Here is a 23,510-nt window from a genome sequence, read left to right as displayed (position 1 = left end):
TCTTGTTTCCTTCAACCATGAAGATAAATCACATAGAAAAGGAAGGTTTTGCTTAGATTATACACTCAGCTCCAGTTCCAGGGTTTTTAGAGATCTGAGTTCATATTCATATATATGTTCATCCAAAAATTTAACATTTAGGAATTAATAATCTGTTATACTCATGAATGAGTAAAATACTGTGTTAATCCTAAAGCTAGGCATCATATGAGAAAAAGAAGAAAGTTCTAAGAATATTGTGATACAGTGCAGGATACCTGAACCTGTGGATTTAAGTCCTTCCATGTCTCTGCTCACTATGTATTCACCACCTGCAAAAAGCAGGTTATCTATGTATACCAGATAGTCACACGTGTATAACAATCATTTCACATACATGCCACATGTGTACATAGAACACACATGCACAACACATATCCACACACTACATGTATATCTATACCTATGCTCTGTCACCAAATATATTTCACATGTACCACTACAGTCATTACTTAGTGTGTACATTTGTTCAGCTTCTCCTGAGTTCACACCCAGCCAAGTCTAGCTGATGCTACAAGATTGTGCAGGAATGGCCATCTGACTTCCTGAGTAAGGACATCTACTCACACACCTATACGCATGTCCTCTTATCACATGTTGTTTTTCACCACTTACCTGTCAGCCGAGAAAAATAAACAAAAACCCCATTCAAAAAACTGCTTATTCAACAGTTTCCTTTTGCTGCTTTTAAATGGGCATATTCCTATTTCATCCACAATCCAGAATATGAAAAAAAAAAAACTGTTCCAAATATTTGATATTGGTGGAAGTTTCAGTGTTGTTTCACATTTTCTTATATTTACAGTTTTTACAAGAGCCCAAATTAAATAGCTCCCAGGGAAGGACAGTAAAAACGAGAAAATAATAGAAGAAAAAGGAAGTAGAAGGGCAGGAGAAAAGCAAGGTGGGAAGGAGGAAGAAGGAAAAAAGAGAGGGAGGAGTGAAGAAAAGAAGTTCAAAGTAAGACATCTGGATTGTATTAGCATTCTTTGATCCATACATCCATGACCTCCTTTCCTGTGTTGATCTTCGTTCCCTGAACATTATTGTTTATTTTCAGCAGTTACCTAATCTTTCAGAATTAGTCCACGGTGGTTCATCTGAAATGATTTCAGTGAGTGAGATTTCTAAAGAATGTTAAATTGAAGGTAAAAATCAGAAAATAAGCAAAAGAAGAACAACAGGAAGCCATGCTCATATGCACACATGTTCATGTATTTTCCAGTTCTTTTCAATCTTTCACATTGTTTATATTTCATATAAGGAAAACTTTAAATAAACATGTTATACAGAAAAAAAAAACCTGCTTATTCTTTCTGGGTACTAGCTGAAAGGTCAGAGTAACGTTGATAACCCAATTATCAAAAACAAAAATAATATGCAAAAAAGCCACCAGTTAACTAATATGAATGCTCTTTTGTGAAATCATCATCTTGGCTTCTTATCTGTTTTTGAACAGCTGGCAAAGCTGTTAGAGATGAGAGCTAAGGAAAAAACTAAAGGATCTTTTCATCAACCTACCTCAAAGGTGTTCTTGGTCATGCCAGAGAGGCCATAGTATGATGTTCCTGTGGCAACTGCACAGACACAGAGCTCCCCGATTTCATCTGTCCTGCACAACTGAGGAATCCCATCTGGCTTCACAGAACACATGATGGCTAAAGACAGAACAAGAAAGAACAAGGAGGGCATGAGCAAGAAGGAGGGAAATTAACAAACCCATGAATACCAGTGGGGAACAAATGAACAGAAATACTATCATGAATAAAATTCTAATAATGTCCAGGTTTTCATTTTCTTTAAGAGTTGTAACTTTTCACGTTGTATCAAAATGTCATATTTCATTGTTATGACAGCAATCATTTCAATGACTCTAATTTAAATATGAAAACTATATTTAAGGAGAGAAACACTGTGCCATTTACATAAGAGATGATTGTATCAGAGTCATTCACTACACATATACCAGAAGAACAGGTGAAAGTTCCAGAACACAACTTCAGCCCTGCAAATGGAGTAGCACAGATATTTGCTTGTAAGTCTTCCAAAGCTTTTCCAAGCTAAAAGCAGAATTTATAGCCTCCAGTGTCCTGCATAAATTATATCCTTTCGTTTAAATCCCTTGTTGCACATACCCTTCAGAGAATTCTACGTTAAGTTTTTGGCATTGTGTGTGTGTATATGTGTGTGTGTGTGTTCATGCACACTCATACGTCAAGACCATTTGTTTCTACCTTTAACATCTCCCAGCACCAGGGTCATACTGCTGTGGCAGATTTTTTAAATCATAGTTGCACAGTAAGCACTTTGCCAACTGAACCCTCCTTCCAGCTTTTAAAGCACTCAATTTAACAATGCTAAATTCTCATTAGTCTATGACCCACACACTTTCTTGATGCTTATATGACGTTAGCATCCTACTTACTACTACTAGAAACCACAAGCCTAGCTAGGAGGAAGCCATGGGCCTACTATCTTAGACAAGTGATATTTATAGTCAATGACAATGGAATATTTAGAAACCCTACAACCTCCAAAGATGGCATTATAGCTAAGAAATATAATTAATAAAAATTTAAAAAGTTAAACTGGCTCACAATAAGAAAAAATATGTATCTAAACTATACCAAAAAGCAGAGTTCTGTAGTAAGTGAGTTCAAGGTCATCTCATGAAGTTAGTAAGACCTTGCCTCAAAATAAAATATAAAGGAAAGAGGCAGGCATAGTGGCCCATGCCTTTAATGCCATCTCTCAAGAGGCAGAGGCAGACAAATCTCTGCAAGTTCAAAGTCAGTCTGGTCTAAACAGAGTTCCACAACAGCCAGGGCTATGTGGAGAGACTGTGTCTGTTTAAAAAAACAAAAAACAAACAAACAAAAAACCAAAACACCAAAATGTACAAGAAAGACTGGGAGGCAGCTCAATGGTAGAATATTTGTCTAATGTGTGAGGGCCAGGGCTCAATTTCCAGGAGCCGAAAACACAACCAACAAGACCAAAAGTAGATAAAAAATGACTTCACCTATCAGACTAGAAAATACCAAGAAGTCTGATGAGAAAGGCAGGGATAAAATGGGATTAGCACCTGTCATTGCCAGAAATACGAATCCTTACAGGAGCTTGAGAAAAGAGTTGAATATGATCAAAATTATGTGGGCATGTTGTCATTGAAGCAGACCCAAGACCTGCAGCTAAGACTAAGGCAACCAAAATCCCAGCATAGATGGGGGAAGAGGTTTATGAAATTTCACCTCTAGTGGAGAAGCTATTGGTAACTGGTAGCTGATGCTGAAGGAAGAGTAAGTTTTTCTTTAGGAATGCAGTCCCCATAGGGTTACTCATGATGACCTTATACCCATGTGCACAAAGGCAGTACTAAGTTGACTTAGTGGGTTTTAAAAGGAGAGGTAACTGGAGAGATAGCTCAGTACCAAGAGCACTGGCTATTCTTACAGAGGACTCAGGTGTGATTCCCCATACCCACAGGGTGGTTCACAACCATCTGTAATTCCAATCCCAGGGGATCCAACACCCACTTCTATCTTACCTTGGCATTAGGCACTCATATGGTGCACAGATACACATGCAGGCAAACACACATACAAATATTTAGATATATATATAGAGAGAGAACATATGAAGTTGGGGTGAAAGGGTTGGGGAGAGAATTGGTGGCATAAGGAAGGAATTGCAAATGATGGAATAAGGGTAGATTTGATCAAAATAGTATATGTACATGTGAAATTTTTTTTTTTTTTTTTTTTTTTTTTTTAGCCAGCCCAAAATTTCTTTTATTCATTCACGGAGAAAAATGAAATCTGAGAATAAACTGCCAGGTGCTAGCAGAAGCCAAAATAAGCAGGTCTCTGAAAAGTGAAAATCTCATCTGGACATTGTACAAGGCACTATCTGTTTTTCTCAGGCACAGCAAGGCAACTGCGTCATATGTTGAACTTAGTTGTTCTTTTCTTGAGAACCAAAACAAATACCAGGTATTCACACCCTCCTCTTCAGCCTTCCAAATAGAAAATGAACACAAATGAGGTTCAACTTTTGTGTGAATCTCTCAAACTTGAGGCAGAACCTTGGCTCCTGTGGCATCATGGGGACAGGCTCAGTGCATGGGTACAGAAGTCAAATACGTGGGCATGGAATTTAACCTTTACTGGTGCCATTTGACTTATAATCAGTCAATAATCATTGTACTTTCATCGCAGGATAATTAAAGGTTATTATAATTTGCCTGTGGCTGTAACCTGCTGCTGGATAGCATTAGAAACTATTTTTATTACAGCACTTGAGGGAGTTTAGTTTCCTTTCTATAACAATAAGCAATGCTTCTCCTCTGGAGCACACCCTTTTGCTGTTGAGAAGCTCCTGGGTTAAACAAACTCTTGATATTAGAACACTTTTAAGTGAACAGGACTTAAAAACTAAACAGTCATATATAGAAAAAATGTTCTAGGAAGTACGTGTTTATATTAAGCATCTGCTTTAGGTTTGAAAAGTGCACATGAATTTGGTTATGACAAATTTTTAATTTCAGCTTGGTTGTCACTGGAGAAGTTTACTTAATGAAAAGGAAAAGCATTTGCTGTACTCATCCATGACACCCCAGCTCTCCACTGCCCCCTCTTCTTTCTCCATAGCAAAGGACCCATCACCTATAAAATTGGTATTAGGTGGGCTCCTGGAGAACACAGGATATCTTTGAAACTACTATCATATACCTGTCTTTCAGCTGAGAGGTACAGATTTCCAGGTTAATAGTTATCCTCTCTGCTCCTTGTTATTTCACGGAGGTGGTGTTGGGATTACTAATCTATTTTAAAACGATTTTAATAATAATTAGAAGTACAAATTACTTCATAGATAAGTAGGAAGCCACCAATTCTATCCCTTCAACTAATTTTCTGAACATCAGCTTATCAATAAGTAAGGGAGAAAAGTGGCACCCCCTTCCTTAAATAGTAGTAATCATAAAATACACACTAATTCTATCTAGTAAATATGAATTGTTAAAAAATTTGTGTGTTTTTCGTAATAATAAAAAAGAAACACTTCACTTTTGAGAATTTTTTTCATTATATTCCCACACCCTTGTAAGACTGAAGCACAGATGTGGCCCTTCACATCAGAATGCAGCAGAGAGTACAACTCCCCCAGCTGTGGAAGGTATATTATTATTCATTCACACTGTGTAATACTGCATTGCCTGGAAAGAAGCAAGTTCTTTATGTGCATACAAATGAACATAAGACACAAAACATGTTGTACTATATCCTACCATTGCATTTAAAAACCCCAAATCCAAAAGAGACAATATACAAGTGCATATGGATGTGGGAGTGTGTTTCTTTGATATGATACTCTACTATGGACTGTTTCTGAATAGAAGTTTCTGAAAAGAAACCTGTGATTCTGTAAGTGACTTCAATGGACAGAAAGGTTTTTCATTGTTATGTCACCTGAATCTTTTGATGCCTCCAGCATGGGAATCCATTTACTTACAAGCTAGTTTGCTTGGCTTTGTAAAGAAATAAAGCAACATAGCTAGGTGGTAGGGCTAATCCTAGGGAGTGAGCAATGAGCCTGGGATGGCCTGAATTTGGAGTTTGGAGACCTAAGTTGTTCTGACTCTAAAAGAGTTTCCATGACAACAGGTAAAATAGAAACAGTTAGAAGGCTGTAGAGAATTAGCAGCACTCAGGCCAAGCTTTATTTCTGTATGCTTTGAACTAGGCAAGCAGAAAGGCCACCCCCGCTCCTGTATATTTCATCCTTACAGAGGGACAGTATAAAAAACCCATCTTTCCGTGATTCTATGAGGGCAGCATGGCCTTTTACCCACTATGTTTTGTCCCAGCACTCACATCCCAACCAAGATCCTTTAAGAAGCCTAACTGGCTGTATATAGCTATGCAGTATAACTAGACATATAACAATGAATGCTGCTCATGTATGGACTTGCCACTCTAGTGTGTGAAGGAGCTTGGGGCGACTTCAAAGGAGGTAGCCTAGATTCTGGGCAGGAACTGTGAGTGAGAAAGAACCCTGAGCTCTATTGCGGAAGACAGAAATTGAGGACAAATGTGCTGATGTGTGTGTGGCCCTGTGAGACAGAAATTGGGAATAACATTCAACAAATAAGAACATGGGCTGTAGTTCTGTATGTGGCTCTGAAGTATCAAAGCATATTATATGAGAGGCTGGAGTGGTAGGTGTGTGCATGCATCATGCGTGGGTACATGCATGCATGTGCATGTGAGAGAGACATGGTAATGACTCTCTAACTGCTTTTATGCTAAGTAATAGCTTCACACATAACAAACATCTCGTTCCTCAGGTTTAATATATACTGCTCAAAGCCTTCCATACTCCCACTCCTTGGCCTAGTGGGCCCACTTGAAGCCTAAGATATACTGGGCATTTTCTTAATAACTGATTGATGGAGGACCCAGCCCACTGTGGGTGGGGACACCCTTGGGCTAGTGGTCCTGGTTTCTATAAGAAAGCAGATGAAGCAAGCCATGGGAAACAAACCAGTAAGCATCACTTCCCCATGGCCTCACTGCATCAGCTGCTGCCTCCAGGTTTCTGCCCTATTTGAGTTCCTGCCTTGGCTTCCCTCAGTGCTATAACTCAGAACAGGTAAGAGGAATGAAACCTTCCATTCTCAAGGTATTTACAGTCATGGTGTTTTATCACAATAGAAACTCAAGCTAAGACAACACTCCAGGGCTGCACTCACCTCCAGGCATGACAAGGCCCACATCCTGAACTGTGAGCACTGACAGCTTCTCCTCCGAATCCACCCGGATCACACCATAGGTCAGCCCATGCATGGATAGCACACCTCGCCCTGGTGGCTGGTTGCTGTCATCTGTGGGCCTAAAAAGGTAGTTTTAGCTGAACATGTGCAAGCAAACAAACCATTCTACCTTTAGATGTGTACATCTACACACACACACACACACACACACACCTAGGCAGAGTTAGGGATCTTCTGAAAAGGAAGCTAGCTGCCATCTGTGCCAGCACTGAGAAATACTTGTCTGAAATTTGTACGGTGATAGTATGACTCAGGAGTTGACCTCAGGGTTCTCCGGTTAACTAACCATGTCTTAGAATATGAAGGCAGTACTAGAGAGTACTGACACTCAGGACACCGGTCACAATAGCTAGATCCACTAATTCATGAAGCCCTTTTGGTGAAAGGGAGAGTAATAGTCCTAAATAAACATAAGTTCAGGGAACAGAAAAGGTGGGCATCCTTGGCTGGTCAGCCTCACTTCAGATCAATGCTGTCTAGGCTTAAGCTCAATTTCATATGTAAGAATCTAAAGCTCTATACTATGGCACAATGGGTAGGACAATTACTGGGATGATATGCATGCTGTAAAGATACTTTATGAGTCAGGAGGTATCAATTTTAGATAAGGCACATTTTTGAAATGATGACCTGTCTTTATCTCCCCTACAGCCAGTAGGGTCCCAGAGTTAGAACCTCTGTAACCCTTTGGTCCTCAAATCTCTCTCTCTCTCTCTCTCTCTCTCTCTCTCTCTCTCTCTCTCTTCCTCTCTCTCTCTCTCTCTCTCTCTCTCTCTCTCTCAAGCCCCAGCTCATACCTACTGTGAGGATTCTCATTGCTCTCTTCCTTCTTCCACTTGGAACATTTCTTCAATAGACACACATACAAACACACTCTTTCTTCAGAGATTTGCTCAATTATAAGATTAGAATTATCCAGCCTAATAAAAAGACATCTGCCTACCACTCTCATTTCCAGAGATTTGAACATGTGACTATGTGCAAGTCTTCCCCCATCAAACGCTAACATTCCTGAGAACAAGCAGGTAGGTTATTCATTTCTGCATTCTACCCCTGAACAGCACCTAGCAATAAAAACCTATGGACTGAGTAAGTGTCCAATATTATGGACTTCAACAATTAAAGAAGTCTATGTTTTCTAACTGAAAGATCACAATTTTGGCAATCATCACATTTATTCCTATAATTTTATTTCTATTGTATTTTATTGATTATGTGTATGTGTAGGAGCCTGCACGTACTATGGTCTGCATGTAGAGGTCTTCTTCTACTGTTAATCCCAGAGATTAAACTTCGGTTGTTAGGCTTGATAGCAAGTACCTTTATCCACTGGGCAATCTCATTGGCCCTGTTTCTGTAATTTTCCATGTGAAAATCTTTAATAGGATTTTAATATCTCTACACTGGTCTATAAACATGAATTTGTGGTTTCATATTAGAATATAATGAAGGTTTATAGAAAAGCTAAAGAAGTAGAAGTTAAAATATGGAATAGTTTTAACAGTTAAAATTTGCAAAAGGAGCTCTCACTTATATTACATAGTAGGGCTATTAAAAATTATAAAAGTGCCAGGAAATACAATTATTCTACTTATAAGGACTAATAAGGGTAAGGCTAACCGACTATGAATGTTTGCCTAATAAAGCCTATACAAAACTGTCTGGATCCAGTAGGCTCAAAAAATCTGTACAGCGGTTACTTTCCTGCTCTTTTCTCTTTTCTGAAGACCTCAACAAACTAACTCTAAAATGAAAAAACACAGACCTCAGGAAACCCACCAACCTTTTCCTCCTCTATGACAATTCTCTCCAAAGACCTGATATATAAGCCGGAAATTAAAAGCAATAGGATTGAAGCTGGGGAAATAGCTCAGTTGGATCAGTGTTTGCCTAGATCACATAATCTCTAACTTTGCATAAACTGGGTGTGGTGGCATGTGCTTGTAATCTCAGCACTTTGGAGGTGGAGACAAAACAATCAAGAAGTTCAAAGTCATCCCTGGCTACATACAGAAGTCGAAGGCCAGCCTAAAATATATGAGATCCTTTCTCCACAAACAAACAAAAAACCAAAAACCCAAAATTCCTTAGAGGTGGTGGTGAGCTAACCTGTCTGCCCCCAAGGACAAACCTCTTAGTACCTATGTTAACCTTATTTGGAAACAGAACCTTCACATACACAGCAAACTGAGATTGATTGCAGCTAAGTGCAGACCTTAAATCTAATTACAGTTGTCTTGAGGAGATGCAAAAAAACACAGGTATAGGGAGAATGCCTCATGAAGACAGAAGCAGAGTAGGCTCACACAGAAGGCAAAGGATGACAGGGCTGCTAGCCACTTCCAGCAACTGGAGGAAGGCCAGATACTCTTCCAGGGCCTTCAGAAAACAATTCTACCCACACCTTAACTTTGGGCCTCAGACTACAGAAGGAAAGAATCAACTTTTTATTTTTTTTTTCTTTATTATTTTTTAATATTACTTACAGTTTATTTACTTTGTATCCCAGCTGTATCCCCCTCTCTCATTCCCTCCCAATCCCACCCTCCCTTCCTCATCTCCTTCCTGCCCCTCTCTAAATCCACTGATGGGGGAGGTCCTCCTCCCCTTCCATCTGATCCTAGCTTATGAGGTCTCTTCAGGACTGGCTACAATGTCCTTTTCTGTGGCCTAGCAAGGCTGCTCCTCCCTGGGGGGTGGGGGGATAGCCATTGAGTTCATGTCTGAGACAGTCCCTGTTCCCCTAACTAGGAGCCAGCTACACTTCTTTGTTAGGAAATCTTAAGATACTCATATACTGTCTTAGCAATAAAAGGCAAAGAGTTACATAGAACCAACATTTTTAGATTAGCCACAAGTACACTTGATGACAATGTGTTCTGCAAACCTAAAGCCAAGAGGGTGTCATTTTAATATTTTTAAGGTCCAGAAAAGTGAGGTTTGTCTTCTTAGTTGCAACATCTGTTTCTATACTTAATAGTTGAAAAGATTCATAAATGTATTAAGTATCCTGAGTTCATAAACTATTTCAGAAGTGATTAATTAATACTAACCTTGCATAGTTTACTAACACCTATTATATCTACTAGGTTCCCTTGCTGGTGAGAGAAAAAGGCCCAAGGGTTTTCTTCCTTACAGACTTACACAACACATATCAAAAGGCAGGAGAAAAGGCATATGAATTCCTAGCTACCTCCTATAGGCTTATCACTCCACCCGCCTTTCAAACTTACCTATAATACCTGTTGTATCTAATGGCTTCTTATTGATTGCAAAGCTAACCTCCAATGTGTTTCATTGACAGAACTGCTCAGAGCCTTTTACATAGGTGTACTCACTCAAATTTCATGAGCAACTCTCATAAGCCCCACTTTCAGATTAGAAACTTACGGCATAGACACGTTTCTTATTGCTGTGACAGAGTACCTTACAAAATCAACACCAGAAATAGTTTGTCCTGGTTTATGGTTTCAGGGTATAGTCCACCATACTGGGGGAAGACATGGGAATACATGTGAGGCAGCTGGTCACACTGCATCTGGAAGCCAGATGAGATGAACACTGGCGATCAGCTTGCTTTCTCCTTTTACTCAGTCTAAGACTCTAGCCCTTTAGATGGTGCTAGCCACAGCAGATGTGCAACTAGCCCAATTTAGAAACTCCCTTACAGACATGCCCAGAGGTTTCTGTTCTACATGGTTTTAGATTCTGTCAAGCTGATAATCATTAGTAACCATGACATACGTTAATTGTTGAAGTAACTGGAGAAGCTTGATTGGCTTCAGAGTAAACCTCATGCCCAAGTTTGAACACTAATCGTTTCTCATCTGGATGGATTCTCTGTCCGCATCTTTAGGAGATAATGCACATCTTAGCTGACTGCCACTTTAGATGAATATTTAAATGCAAATGTATGAGTCACACACAAGCACATTCTCAGCAAAAACTAGTCAAATCAGACAGCACAACTGAAAAAATTCTTAATGTTTTATCTGCTCTTTCATTCTACCCTGCCCCACCAGTAACCTATTTACATTTACCTATGTGAAGTTCTGGACTCTCCTATATGAAAGTAAATATAAATTAAGTGCAAACATAAACATATTTTCAATGAGAAGCAAAATCATAATATGCTTATTCTGCAACATGGTTTCACACAAATACATTTCTAGATCTTTCTATCTGTACACCTTTACAGAGTATGTACATGCAGAGACCAATCAACGAATCTAGCTCTCTTAATTGATATGTAGTATTCAATAACAGGAACACAGGGTCACTTATTTTAGCTCAATTTTTATATAGCAGGGAATATATTTATAAAATACATTTGTAAATAGAAACAAAATAAGAAAGCATCTACATTTAAAAGTTTAAGAAATGCTAAAATCCTTTTGAGAATAAAGTGCTTTTGCTTTCTATCTAGCCAAAAGGGAATACACTAGCATTTTCTAATTGAGTAGAGCAGTGTGCAGCACAGGCTGCATGCAGTTATACTAACATGTATTCATACATTCTTTACAGTAACCCTGCACAGACATGAGGAGAGATTGTTTCTAAACAATGATGACAGGTCAGGGGCACAAACAGGTGCCAAACTCAAGCAGCCTCAAGAACCTGCTTCTCACTATAGTGCTCAGCTATCTCTTGGCAGTCTGTATTTACTCCCCTGATCTACTAAGTTGATGGAAAAGCATTTATTTTCTTTGTTTCAGTTGTGTTTTCTTGATTAAGGGACTTGTTTCTATTACTGTGATAAAATACCCCAACAAAAGCAACTTAAGAGAGGAAGGTTTTATTTTGGCTTACACTTCCAGAAGAAATACTGTCCATTATGGTGTAGAAGGAATGGTAGTAGGAGCATAGGTGGTTAGTCACTTTCTACCAGAAGCCTAGAAGCAGAGACTGAATGAACAGGAAGTGGGGCCAGGATATGAAATCCCAAGGCCTACCCTCAGTGACTTACTTCCTCCAAAAAGGCTCCAGTTCTTATGTAATCCTTTCATTACATTCTTGAACAGCACCACTAACTAGAAACCAAGTGTTTGTATATATGAGCTAATGAGGGGCAGTTCACATTCAAACCGTAAGAATTATTAACTGAGTTAGATCTTTTTCAATCATTTATTGTTCAAGGAAATAAAAATACTCCAAGTAGATAAAAAGAGATGGCGATTAAAAAATGTGCTGATAAGAAGAATCCAGACAGATTCAAAAAACTTACTTCAATAATCAATATGAACAAATTAAATAATGGCTGATAAAGACAAAGACCCATTTGTCAACTTTCAGACTCAGCTCAACAATGGAAGATTATGCTCAGGACTACAGCAATGCCTCACAAAGAACAAGCTATGAGAAAAATGAGTTCAGCAATTTCCAGGAATGTTAAAAGGCATTTTCTCTACCTACAGATGTAGAAGAAAATACACAGCTATGCATTGTACACAATGGTGCAATGATATAAAAAGAGCAAATTAAAAGAAACAGAGGAAGCAGCATGTTCTACATTAGCAATGTGGCCTCATAAGAACTATGCTCTAAGGTAAATTACTTCAACCTGTGTGTACTACTTAAAAATATTCTCAGCATTTCCTCCCCTTTCCATGGCATTTCCAACCTCTGTAAAGCATTCAATAAGCTATTAGTTAATCTTGTTGTATAATACCTGGAGAAATAGCTACTATAAATTTCAAACTAGAGTTTATTACTGCCAACAGCAATCAGAGCCAGGCCAGTCTCAAAAAGCATTAACACAAAATAAATGGAGGCAAGTGAATAGCAAGCAGTTTTGATGATTCCTTTCCTAGGACTTAACAGAGTAAAGGTGACTGACTATATTTGCAAAGCCTTGCTGCCATCTGTCATTCACTTACTGTTTACAAGTTAAAAAATAAAAGTATTTCATTTCTCCTACTGTGTATAGGTAATCTCCAATGAACAATTCTCAAGTGAGGAACAATGGGATATTTGGGAAGGAAACAAACATGAGCACTATCATGTTTCCCTTCCCTTGTCTATAACATTCACTGCACTATTTCTATATAATAGAATATTACAGGATACACACACACAATGTTATCTTGCATTAATAATCAACTAGAATTTGTTGAACTCCAGCTATGTTTCAGGTATATTTTTAAACACACAAAGTGGATGTACCCAAGCCTTTGATGTAGGTACTTTTTCATCACCAGGATACAGAAGCAGAATCTAGTTATAAAGCCAGTACATAAACCGTACAGAGATGGAGACACACAGAGGCAGATAATCTTCAGACAAGACTAGCTGACCAGGGTACTGATGGAGAGATGGCAAGCAAGATGTGGCTCCATCATTGGAATTAAAAATGTCTCCCTACCAGACAATGTGCTCTGCTTGGTAGTATCAAAGTAGCCAATTTAGCTGTGTGGTGGCAATAATGCCTGTTACCCCTAATCAGAGAATGTAAGAGGTGAGAGCAGGAGAATCAGCAGCTCAGGCCAGCCTTGGCTACATAATCAAGTTAGAAGCCAGCCGAGGATATGTAAAACTTAGCAAATAGTCCCAAGAAGCTCAGCAAAACTGTGAGAAAATACCTGGGCTTCCAGTAAATCAATCATTAAGATTGTTACCATGCAACTCACTTGAAGAGTGCGTCTTCTTCTGAGCTGCTGACCAGAGCTGAGAAGGTGATACATTTTCTAGGACAGCTGCTTTGCTCTTGAGTCATAGGCCATTACTGAAGGCCTTTCTTTTGGATGATATAAACTAGAATTAAAGTGCCTGGGTCACCAAGCAGTGTGCAGATGCAGTTATCTCCACTGATTATCAATCTTCTCTAGAGAGAACTTTTAAAACTGAAGCAAACCAGCTTATAATAAGTTAATAGCACCGTATATCTATTTGCTTTGGTTAGAGAGCTGCTGATACTGGATACTTCAAATATTATTTGTGGGAATTTTTTCAGAATGCAAGGAGAAATTCAAGCTAAAAAATTTTGTTCCCTGTTTCATCCTACCATGTGAAAGACATTATAAAATTCAGCAGATAACAAAAGCTATGATTTAGGACAGTTAAGTTAGGAAGTAAAACCAGTGCAGGCTATTATCTTTTCATTGTGAAATGTTTTCCACAGTCTCTTGTGTTTGAATACTATGTTACCAGATGGTGGTGTTGCTTGGGGAGGCTGTGGAACCTTGAGGAGGTAGGATTTAGTTGTAGGAAACAGTTTACTTTGCAAGAGTTAGCAGCCATCTATGTGACAAGACCAGAAAGGACAAACTCAGTACAGGGTGGAATCCAGTTCCTCATTGTTCTTTCCTTTGTGTTATGTTCAACTCTAAACAATAAGCTTCTGAGCACAATTTAATTTAACCAAGTATGGTGACCCTAATGAAAATGACCCACCTAGACCCAGAAAAAGGTATTGGAGGTAGGCCTTGTTGGAGAAAACATGTTACTTCCAGTGGGCTTTGAGGTTACAGGGCTCACTCTCTCTTCTCCCTGCCAATAGATCTGGATGCAGAACCCTCAGCTACTTTCTTTTGTTGTTCAAAAATTTTTTTTTATTAATTACAGTTTATTCACACTGTATCCTAGTTGTAGGCCCCTCCCTCATCCTCTCCCTATCCCAACCTCCCTCCCTCATCTCCCATGCTCATCCCCAAGTCCACTGATAGGGGAGGTCTTCTTCCCCTTCCCTTCTTCCCCTAATCTATCAGGTCTCATAAGGACTGGCTGCATTGTCTTCCTCTGTGTAAGGCTGCTCCCCCCTCAGGGGTAGGTGATCAAAGAGCCAGCCCGTGAGTTCATGTCAGAGACAGTCCCTGTTCCTCTTACTAGTACACCCACTTGGAGACTGAACTGCCATGGGCTACATCTGTGCAAGGGTTCTAGGTTATCTCCACGTATGGTCCTTGTTTGGAGTATCAGTCTCAGAAAAGACCCCTTGGCCCAGAATTTTGGGATCTGTTGCTCTCCTTGTAGAGCTTCTGTCCCCTCCAGGTCTTTCTATCCTCCCCCCTCTTTCATGAGATTCCCTACACTCTGCCCAAAATTTGGATTTGAGTCACAGCATCTGCTATGATATCATGCTGGGTAGCGTCTTTCAGAGGCCCAGTGTGGTAGGCTTCTGTCCTGTTCCCTGTTTTCTCCTGTTTCTGATGTCCATCCTGTTTGCCTTTCTGAGTAAGGATTGATCATCTTACCCAGGGTCCTTTTTCTTGCTTAGCTTCTTTAGGAGTATAGATTTTAGTATGTTTATCCTATATTATATTTCTTATTTTATTTTATTTTTCTTATTAGTTACATTTTGTTAACTCTGTATCCCAGCTGTATCCTGCTCCCTCATTCCCTCCCCAATCCCACCCTCCCTCCCTCATCTCCTCCCTGTCCTTTCCAAGTCCACTGATAGGGGAGGACCTCCTCCCCTTTCATATGACTCTGTTTTGTCAAGTATCTTCAGGACTGGCTGCAAAGTCCTCCTCTGTGGCCTAACAGTACTGCTCCTCCCTTGGGAGGTGGGGAGTCAAAGAGCCTGCCATTGAGTTCCTGTTAGAAATAGTCCTTGTTCCTCTTACTACAGGAAACCAATTGGTTACTGAGCTATCACGGGTCACATCCGAGCAGAGGTTCTAGGTTATATCCACTCATGGACTTTGGTTGAGTGTCCATCTCAGAAAAGACCCTGTGCCCAGTTATGTTTGGTCCTTGTGGAGCTCCTATCCTTTCCACATCAAACTCCCCTTCTTTCATATGATTTCCTGTACTCTGCCGAAGGTTTGGTTATGAGTCTTAGTATCTACTTTGAAACACTGCTAGGTAGAGTCTTTCAGATGCCTTCTGCGGTAGACTCCTGTAATATGTTCAATGCATATCCCATTTGTCTTTCTAAGTGAGGATTGATCATCTTACCCCGTGTCCACTTTCTTGATTATCTTCTGTAGGTGTATAGATTTCATTATGTTTATCATATCTTGTAGGTCAATATAAGCGAATATATTCCATGTTAGTCTTTCTCCTTCCTGGATACTTCACTCAGAATAATCTTTTCTAGATCCCACCATTTGCCTGCAAATTTCATGATTTCCTCTTTTTTGATTGCTGAGTAGTATTCCATTGTGTAAAAATACCACAATTTCTGTATCCATTCCTCCGTTGATGGATATCTGGGTTGTTTCTGGCTATTACAAATAAAGCTGCTACAAACATGGTTGAGCAAATGTCCTTGTTGTATACTTGAGCAAATTTTGGGTATATACCTAGCAGTGGTATATCTGGGTCTCGAGGAAGCACTATTCCTAATTGTCTGAGAAAGCGCCAGATTGACTTCCAAAGTGGTTGTACAAGTTTACATTCCTACCAGCAATGGAGGAGGGTTCCCCTTTCTCCACATCCTCTCCAGCATGTGTTGTCCCTTGAGTTTTTCATCTTGGCCATTCTGATGGGCGTAAGGTGAAATCTTAGGGTCGGTTTGATTTGCATTTCTCTAATGGTTAATGAGGTTGAGCATTTCTTTAAGTGTTTCTCTGCCATTCTATATTCCTCTGTCGAGAATTCTCTGTTTAGCTCTGTTCCCCATTTTTTAATTGGATTACTTGGTTTGCTGCTTTTCAGCTTCTTTAGTTCTTTGTATATACTGGATATTAGCCCTCTGTCAGATAAAGGGTTGGTGAAGATTCTTTCCCAATCTGTAGGCAGTTCGATGACAGTGTCCTTTGCTTTACAGAAGCTTTTCAGTTTGATGAGGTCCCATTTATTTTTTTTATTTTCTTTTTCAATGCAGTTTATTCAGAAACCTTGAACAATCCTCGGACCCTGGGGAAAGCCAGCCCACAGCTTAAATAGCCTCTGGGTAGCCAACCCAGGCATGCCACGTGGGCAATGCAGATAGGTCCACATACATGGAAGCAAGCCAGATCCTCAGCCTTAGCCAAATGTGGAATTGTTTGTGACAGAGAGCACTCACCATCGGGAAGGTGGAAGGCGAAACCAGCTCCATCTTTAAGGCATAGCATTCCGCAGCTCTCTACAGTTCCCCCTGAGGTCCCATTTATTGATTGTTGCTCTTGGAGCCTGTGCTGTTGGTATTCTGTTCAGGAAGTTGTCTCCTGTACCAATGAGTTCTAGTCTGTTCCCCACTTTGTCTTCTAACCGATTTAGAGTATCTGGTTTTATATTGAGGTCTTTGATCCACTTAGACTTTAGTTTTGTGCATGGTGATAAATATGGATCTATTTTCATTTTTCTGCATGTAGATATCCAGTTAGCCCAGCACCATCTGTTAAAGATGCTATCTTTTTTCCATTGAATGGTTTTGGCTGCTTTGTCAAAAATTGAGTATTCATAGGTGTATGGGTTTATTTCTGGGTCTTCTATTCATTTTCATTGATCCTCCTTTCTGTTTCTATGCCAATACCATGCAGTTTTTATTACTATTGCTCTGTAGTACAGCTTGAGATCGGGATGGAGATATCTCCAGATGATCTGTTGTTGTACAGGATTGTTTCGGAGATTCTGGGTTTTTTGTTTCTCCATATGAAGCTGAGAATCTTTTTTTCAAGGTCTGAAAAGAATTGAGTTGGTATTTTGATGGGAATTGCATTGAATCTGTAGATTGCTTTTGGCAGATGGCCATTTTCACAATGTTAATCCTACCAATCCATGAGCACAGGAGATCTTTCCATCTTCTGAGATCTTCTTCATACAAAGTCATTATTGTCATCATGGGAGAGTGACATCAACTAATCCTAATCATCCTTCAAAGGCCTCACCAGATATCATTAACACATGGATTTGGTACCAAGTTTCTAACAAAACCCAAAACTCAGCACTTAGTAAATAAATATATTCAATAGGAAGCCAGAGCATAACTATATGATTTCCTGCTCTCACCTGCCTAACCCTCATGAAGATAGAAATACATGTAAACAGAGATGCATGCATACATACACACATGAAGATGAGATCAGGGGCCACTCTTGCTACTTCCTGTTCTTTAACTTTTGTTATTAAAAAGCTTCAACATGCCACTTCAATACTGTTCATTCTGCTTGGAGGCTGCCTTTCTCTGAGAACACTGACAAGATTAGTCATAGCCATCATCTGCCTCTAGCAACTGCACAATGGAGGCTCACTACTCTATGGCTCACTGTCAGCCTGCTCCCCTTCCTCAGTGCTCACCAGAGTCCTCTGCTGGCTGTTGGAAGCATCTCTGCATTCTGTCCATTTATCAAACAGGAAACTTTAGAGGCTTCAAGCATTATACATGACCCAGAACCTTCCAATATGTTCTATTTTGTGCAAGAGGCATTACTTAAAAGAAAAAAAAACATAGTAAGATACTCAGCAGTTAGTGGGCCATGATCACCAAGTCTGAAGCTCTGGAAAGACTTGACTGTTCACATTTCCATAAAACTGACATGTCCTCACTGGTACCCATGGCCCAGATGCAGGTACCACCTAAACAGCTTCCCTATAATTCTCCCAGCTTGCCGATATGTGATTCATACTCTTTTCTTTATCTTTCTTTTCTTTTCTTTTTTTTTTTTAAATAACAGAAATGAACCACAAAGTGATAAATTTGTCAAAGGGTCAAAAATCTATCAAGAGTGCACAAATGCATCTGCAATTTTATCTTCACTGATTACTATAGATAATAATCGAGCATCTTTTAATTAAGTGGACTAAAAGCCAGGCAAGCAATCAGCTACGCTTCGATGTTTACTGGAAGTTCAATTTCTGTTCCATTACCAGGGCAGAATAAGCTGTCCCTGGAACATTATTAAACATGGGACACAATTTGCTTAGATGACAACAAAGAAGAAATGTCAGTACTTGTACCCACTTTAAGCCACAGTAATTAGTCCTCTGGAGTATTTTCTCTATAACAGAACAGCAAAATCTAACAATCAAATGCTTGTTTTCCTTTAAAAATTACAAGCATTATGAAAAATACCCATGATGGTTAATTTGGACTGTCAACTTGATTATGAAACACTTTGAATACTAGCAAGACACACCTTTGGGTATGACCAAGAGGGCACATCCAGAGAGGATTAGCCTAAAAGAGAAGTTATAGGAGAACCTCCCTAAATGTGGATAGCACCATCCCATATGCTGGGATCCCATCATTCCATGTTCTCTGTTTCCTGGTCTGCTGCGAAGTGAGCAAGCAGCAGCTTCATGTTCCTATCACCAGAAAGCTGCCTACCACCATGCTTTCCTCACATGATAAACCATGTTCCCTGAAACCATGAAACCAATATAAATATCTCCTTTAAGTTGATTCTGTCAGCTATTTGATAACAGTGAAAACAATATATAAGTGGGTATTAGCCGAATAATATAGGAAAACCATACTAAAATCTACAGACCTAAAGAAGCTAAACAAAAAGGAGGACCCTAGGGATGATGCTTAAGTCTCATTCAGAATGGCAAACAGGATAGACACCAGAAGCAATGGGAAAGAGGAAACAGGATGGGAGCCTACTATAGAGGGTCCTCTGAAAGGCTCCACCCAGTGGGGGATCGAGGCAGATAATAAGCCTCACAACCAAACTTTGGGCAGATTGCAGGAAATCTTATGGAAGAAGGGGGGGGTATAGAAAGACACAGTGGGGACAGGAGCCCCAGAAGGATACCAACAAAGCTAAAAAACCTGAGTCCAGGGAGTTCTTCAGAGACTGATGCACCAACCAATGACCATGCATGGAGAGGATCTAGACCCCCCAGCTCAGATATAGCTGACAGGCAACTCAGTCTTCAGGTGGGTACCTACATAAGGGGAGCAGGGGCTGACTCTGTTATGAACTTGGTTGCCTGCTCTTTGATCAGTTGCCCCTGGTGATGTGGCCTTGCCAGGCCACAGAGGAAGGGGATCCATACAGTCCTGATGAGACTTGATAAGACGGCAGGGGAAGAGAACTCCCCCTTTCAGTGGACTAGGGGAAGGGGTTAGGGGAAAGAAGGAGGGTGGGTGGGAGTGGAAGGAGTGTGTGGGGGACTACAATCAGGATATACAATGGGTAAATTATAAAAAATAAAGAAACACACAAAATAAGTATTATTAGCAATTGAAAAGAAAACAATACAACATGAGCATTGTATCATCTTCTACACTGTACATTACAATGTTATTTAAGAAAGTCCCATTTTGTCTTTGCACTAAAATCTTTAATAAAGCCTTTTCACAGCCCCACATAAAATGGCTTCATAAGATTTACCAAATAATTTACCCTCTGAGCTCTCACACATGAAAAATTCATGTCAAGTCTTCAGAGACTGTTTTGAAGAAGATGGTATGTAGTCAGCACAAAATTCAGTGAGAGTCACTGTGTCAGCTCATTTTCCCAGAACAACAATCCATATCATCCTGTCCATAGGATATAGCATTCATGTGAAACATCAGCCAGAGGACATTTTTCTATGGTCAAATATTATTAAAAAAAAAATTCAGAGGGAATGTTAAAATAATGTCAAGTATGAATGTTACTTTCATCAAATATATTCAGGAACAAATTAAATAAAGAATGAGAAAAAAAAACCCACAGAATTTAAACTAAGAAAGAGTGCTTTGACTCCCAAAGATATTCAGTGCTCATCAACGTTGATTACAGCACTACCGATAACAGCCAAATTATGGAAACAACCTAGGTGTCCAAGAGAACAAACCATAAGAAAAATGTAGCACATACACACAGAGGGATTGTTTTCCAGACATAGAAAAGAAAAAACTTGGTTGCGTAGTAAGCACATCTTAGAACAAGCATTGTATAGTAATCAGGATTGCTGATCTATTTTCTTTGACAGAAGGAAATGAATGATGCCTATTCTCCTGGAATACCAAAGTGAAAAGTGGTCAATCAACCTAGTGACTCTTTGCTATTCTATTAGGAGCCAGCCTCCATGTGAATTGCCCCCAATATCATGAGCATTGTTCAAGGCCCCAATCCTGAAGTTAATCAAACATATTCCTATGAAAGAGACCTCACATATTTTGTATCTTCTACAAATAGAATCTATCTTTATGCTTATCATAAATCCTTCCTATAGGTCAGCCATTCTCAACCTGTGGGTCATGACCCCCATATATATATATCCTATGTATCAGATATTTACATTAACATTTATAACAGCAGCAAAAATTTAGTTATGAAGTAGCAACAAAATAATTTTATGGTTGGGGGTTACCACACATGAGGAAACGATAACAATATTAGGAAAATTGAGAATCGATGCCTTAGGTCCTAGCCCTGAACTCTGTTTATCAACCAACAGAATTCATTCGTAGTGTAAAGGTCACAGATCACAAGTTCTACTATGTTTAAATGTGTAAATAAATTATGAGGTTAGGCTTTAGAAGGCTCCAACCTAGTGCCTGCAAAGATGGTACTGTCTTCAGTTTTATTCTTCACCTCTTCCTACAGGCTGTGAGGCTTGCAGAGTAGGAGGGGGATACGGAGTGGGAGGTAGGGAAGAGGTGGGGTATCCCCACAAGGCTGTTTGTAGGAAAATGGATACAAATGGAGACAATCACAATAAGTGAAGTTAGCCAGTCAAAACAAAAACAAAAACAAAAACAAAAACAAATACTGTATATTTTCTCTTGTTTGTGTTTCCTAGATTTTATATAGTCATATAAAGGAATGTATGCATATATTAAATGAAAGAAAAAGTAGCATTTGGGGAAACAAAGGGCTTAATGGGAGCAACCAGTGTGGAAAAAAAGGGAGACTGGAGAAACAGGCTGGAGGCAGAATATGCTCAAGGTATGATATATACCTTTAAGAAAATAAATATATTCAATGCTGAAAGGAGTTTCATCTCTTGCAGCCAGTTGTCTCATGAAGTTCAACCCCAGTAGCTAATTTTAAAGATCATCTGCTTACAACATCAGAATTGGTTTAAACATGCATGACAATTAAGGAAGACTGATGGATGCAATCAGAGTACAAGGAAAGTACCAGGGAATAAGCCTGGACTCAAGGACCATCTTAGACTTTTCTTACACTGTTTTTCCCAATTGAATTTAAAATACTCAAATCATGGCTTATTTTTTTCTGTTCCTTAATTTGTTCCTGAATCTGAGTACTGATGCCAATCAGAAAGTTGGCACATTTGACAACATCACCAACCACAACAGGGAGGAGAAAAGGGGAGAACGGCCATTACCTGCCATGATCCGTGTCCAGAGACCTCTTTCTCTTATGACACTTGTACTCACAAGCCAGGAGCTATGTGTACACAAAGTTAGGGGGTTCGTTATTTCTGTCTATATACTAGAAACCATCATCTTTCTGCAGCTTTATAACTGACAATGTATAATCCTCACCCTGTTGGGGTGGCATTGCTGAAGTTTTTCTGCGCTTGTACTCTACTCCAAGCAATGCAGTGAATGCTTTCTCCTGCTCCAGAGTAGGACTGAGGAAACCCTTCAGACTGTTGCCCAAGACCTCTACCCACTAGTTCTCTCTCACCTAAGTGTCCTCTGGATAGGCCCCAGGTAGGCTGCAGACAGCTGGCAACATGTCACACTGCATTCATGCTGCAGCTGATTGTCAGGAGACTATGTTATGACTATGTCATGTCAGCCTACAGGTAGCACCCTATGTCACCAGATAAAATAGAAGCAAATAAATAAAAATAAAAAATGGCAGAAAGTTCCACTTATAAACTGAAAACAATGTTCATGCTGTGTGCATAAAGTCCCAAGAAAAACTATGGCCCACATTAGCCTCTCCTGGAAAATGACGTAGGGTTACTACATATGGAAGGGAACTGAACTTATGTTTGTTTGAACACTATACTTAATCATTTATCTAAAAGTAATTGGGTACCAACTATTTACTGGATAGAGATTCACAATAAAGAATGAATAAATATAGCAGTAAGTGCCAAAGCCACTGACTGAAGTCATTGAGTCTATGGCAAAAGCAGAGCTAAGAAGTTAGCTCTGCAAATATGGAATAGCCAGGGTCATCTAGGGAGAGGAAAAAGAAGGTGAACCTTAAGAATGCCAGGCCTCTGTGCTTCTGCAGACTCTCATGTAAATGAGGCACCTGCAGCTATACCTGCACCTGCAGTGGGCTTTGGCCAGACTGGCTAGTGAAAGGGAAGAGACTAGTTAAAAGCAGTTAGGAATCCAGGTGAGGGGTGATAAGACTGGAAAGTTGTAGTGAAGGAAAAATGTTTGGATTCAGACATATCCCAACAGAATGGGCGGGTAGGTATGAGAAAAGAAAGGAATAGTTACTATTATACAAGGCAGGGAAAGATATAAGTTATCAATCACTTTCAATAGTACAAGTACATTTACATGCTTATTCTACTAAAAGCATTAAGTAGGAGTAAATATTGGTGATGAATGATTCAATCAGAAGTCACATCCTATGTCCCTCCCAAGAGTTAGCCATGTGGAAGCAAAACACAGTATGAACAGGGACAAGACACAAAAAGCAGGAGGTGGCATTTGGTCCTTAAGGAGTGTTGGATCAGATGCCAACTCTCAATGAATGGTGAGAACTATCAAGGCCAGAGGTACAGAGGAAGACACAGTGGTCTGAGCCTCCAAAAGCCACTAGGCTGCTCCTCATAACCAGGCCCCACAACAGTACCAGCAATGATGTTGGTTATTAGGCAGTAGAGGTACTAACTACTA

The 23,510-nt window shown here is 39.6% G+C and overlaps 1 protein-coding gene across 6 annotated transcripts in view; it reads right to left on the bottom strand.

Annotated features, from left to right (window-relative positions):
- Positions 1–23,510, bottom strand: part of Dip2c (disco interacting protein 2 homolog C) — a 408,243-nt gene that overhangs the window by 69,392 nt on the left and 315,341 nt on the right. For all 6 annotated transcript variants that reach the window (XM_060372683.1, XM_060372685.1, XM_060372684.1 and 3 more), the window contains 2 exons: positions 6,791–6,930; positions 1,561–1,697 (listed from right to left, as the gene is read on the bottom strand). In XM_060372683.1, coding sequence (XP_060228666.1) covers positions 1,561–1,697; positions 6,791–6,930 — 277 coding nt within the window. The remainder of the gene's footprint in view (positions 1–1,560; positions 1,698–6,790; positions 6,931–23,510) is intronic.

This window comes from Meriones unguiculatus, chromosome 19, assembly GCF_030254825.1.
Source record: "Meriones unguiculatus strain TT.TT164.6M chromosome 19, Bangor_MerUng_6.1, whole genome shotgun sequence".
In the NCBI taxonomy this organism is placed as follows: domain Eukaryota; kingdom Metazoa; phylum Chordata; class Mammalia; order Rodentia; family Muridae; genus Meriones; species Meriones unguiculatus.
Note: the sequence above shows the minus strand (reverse complement) of the source record. Positions and strands in the feature narration are given on the sequence as shown.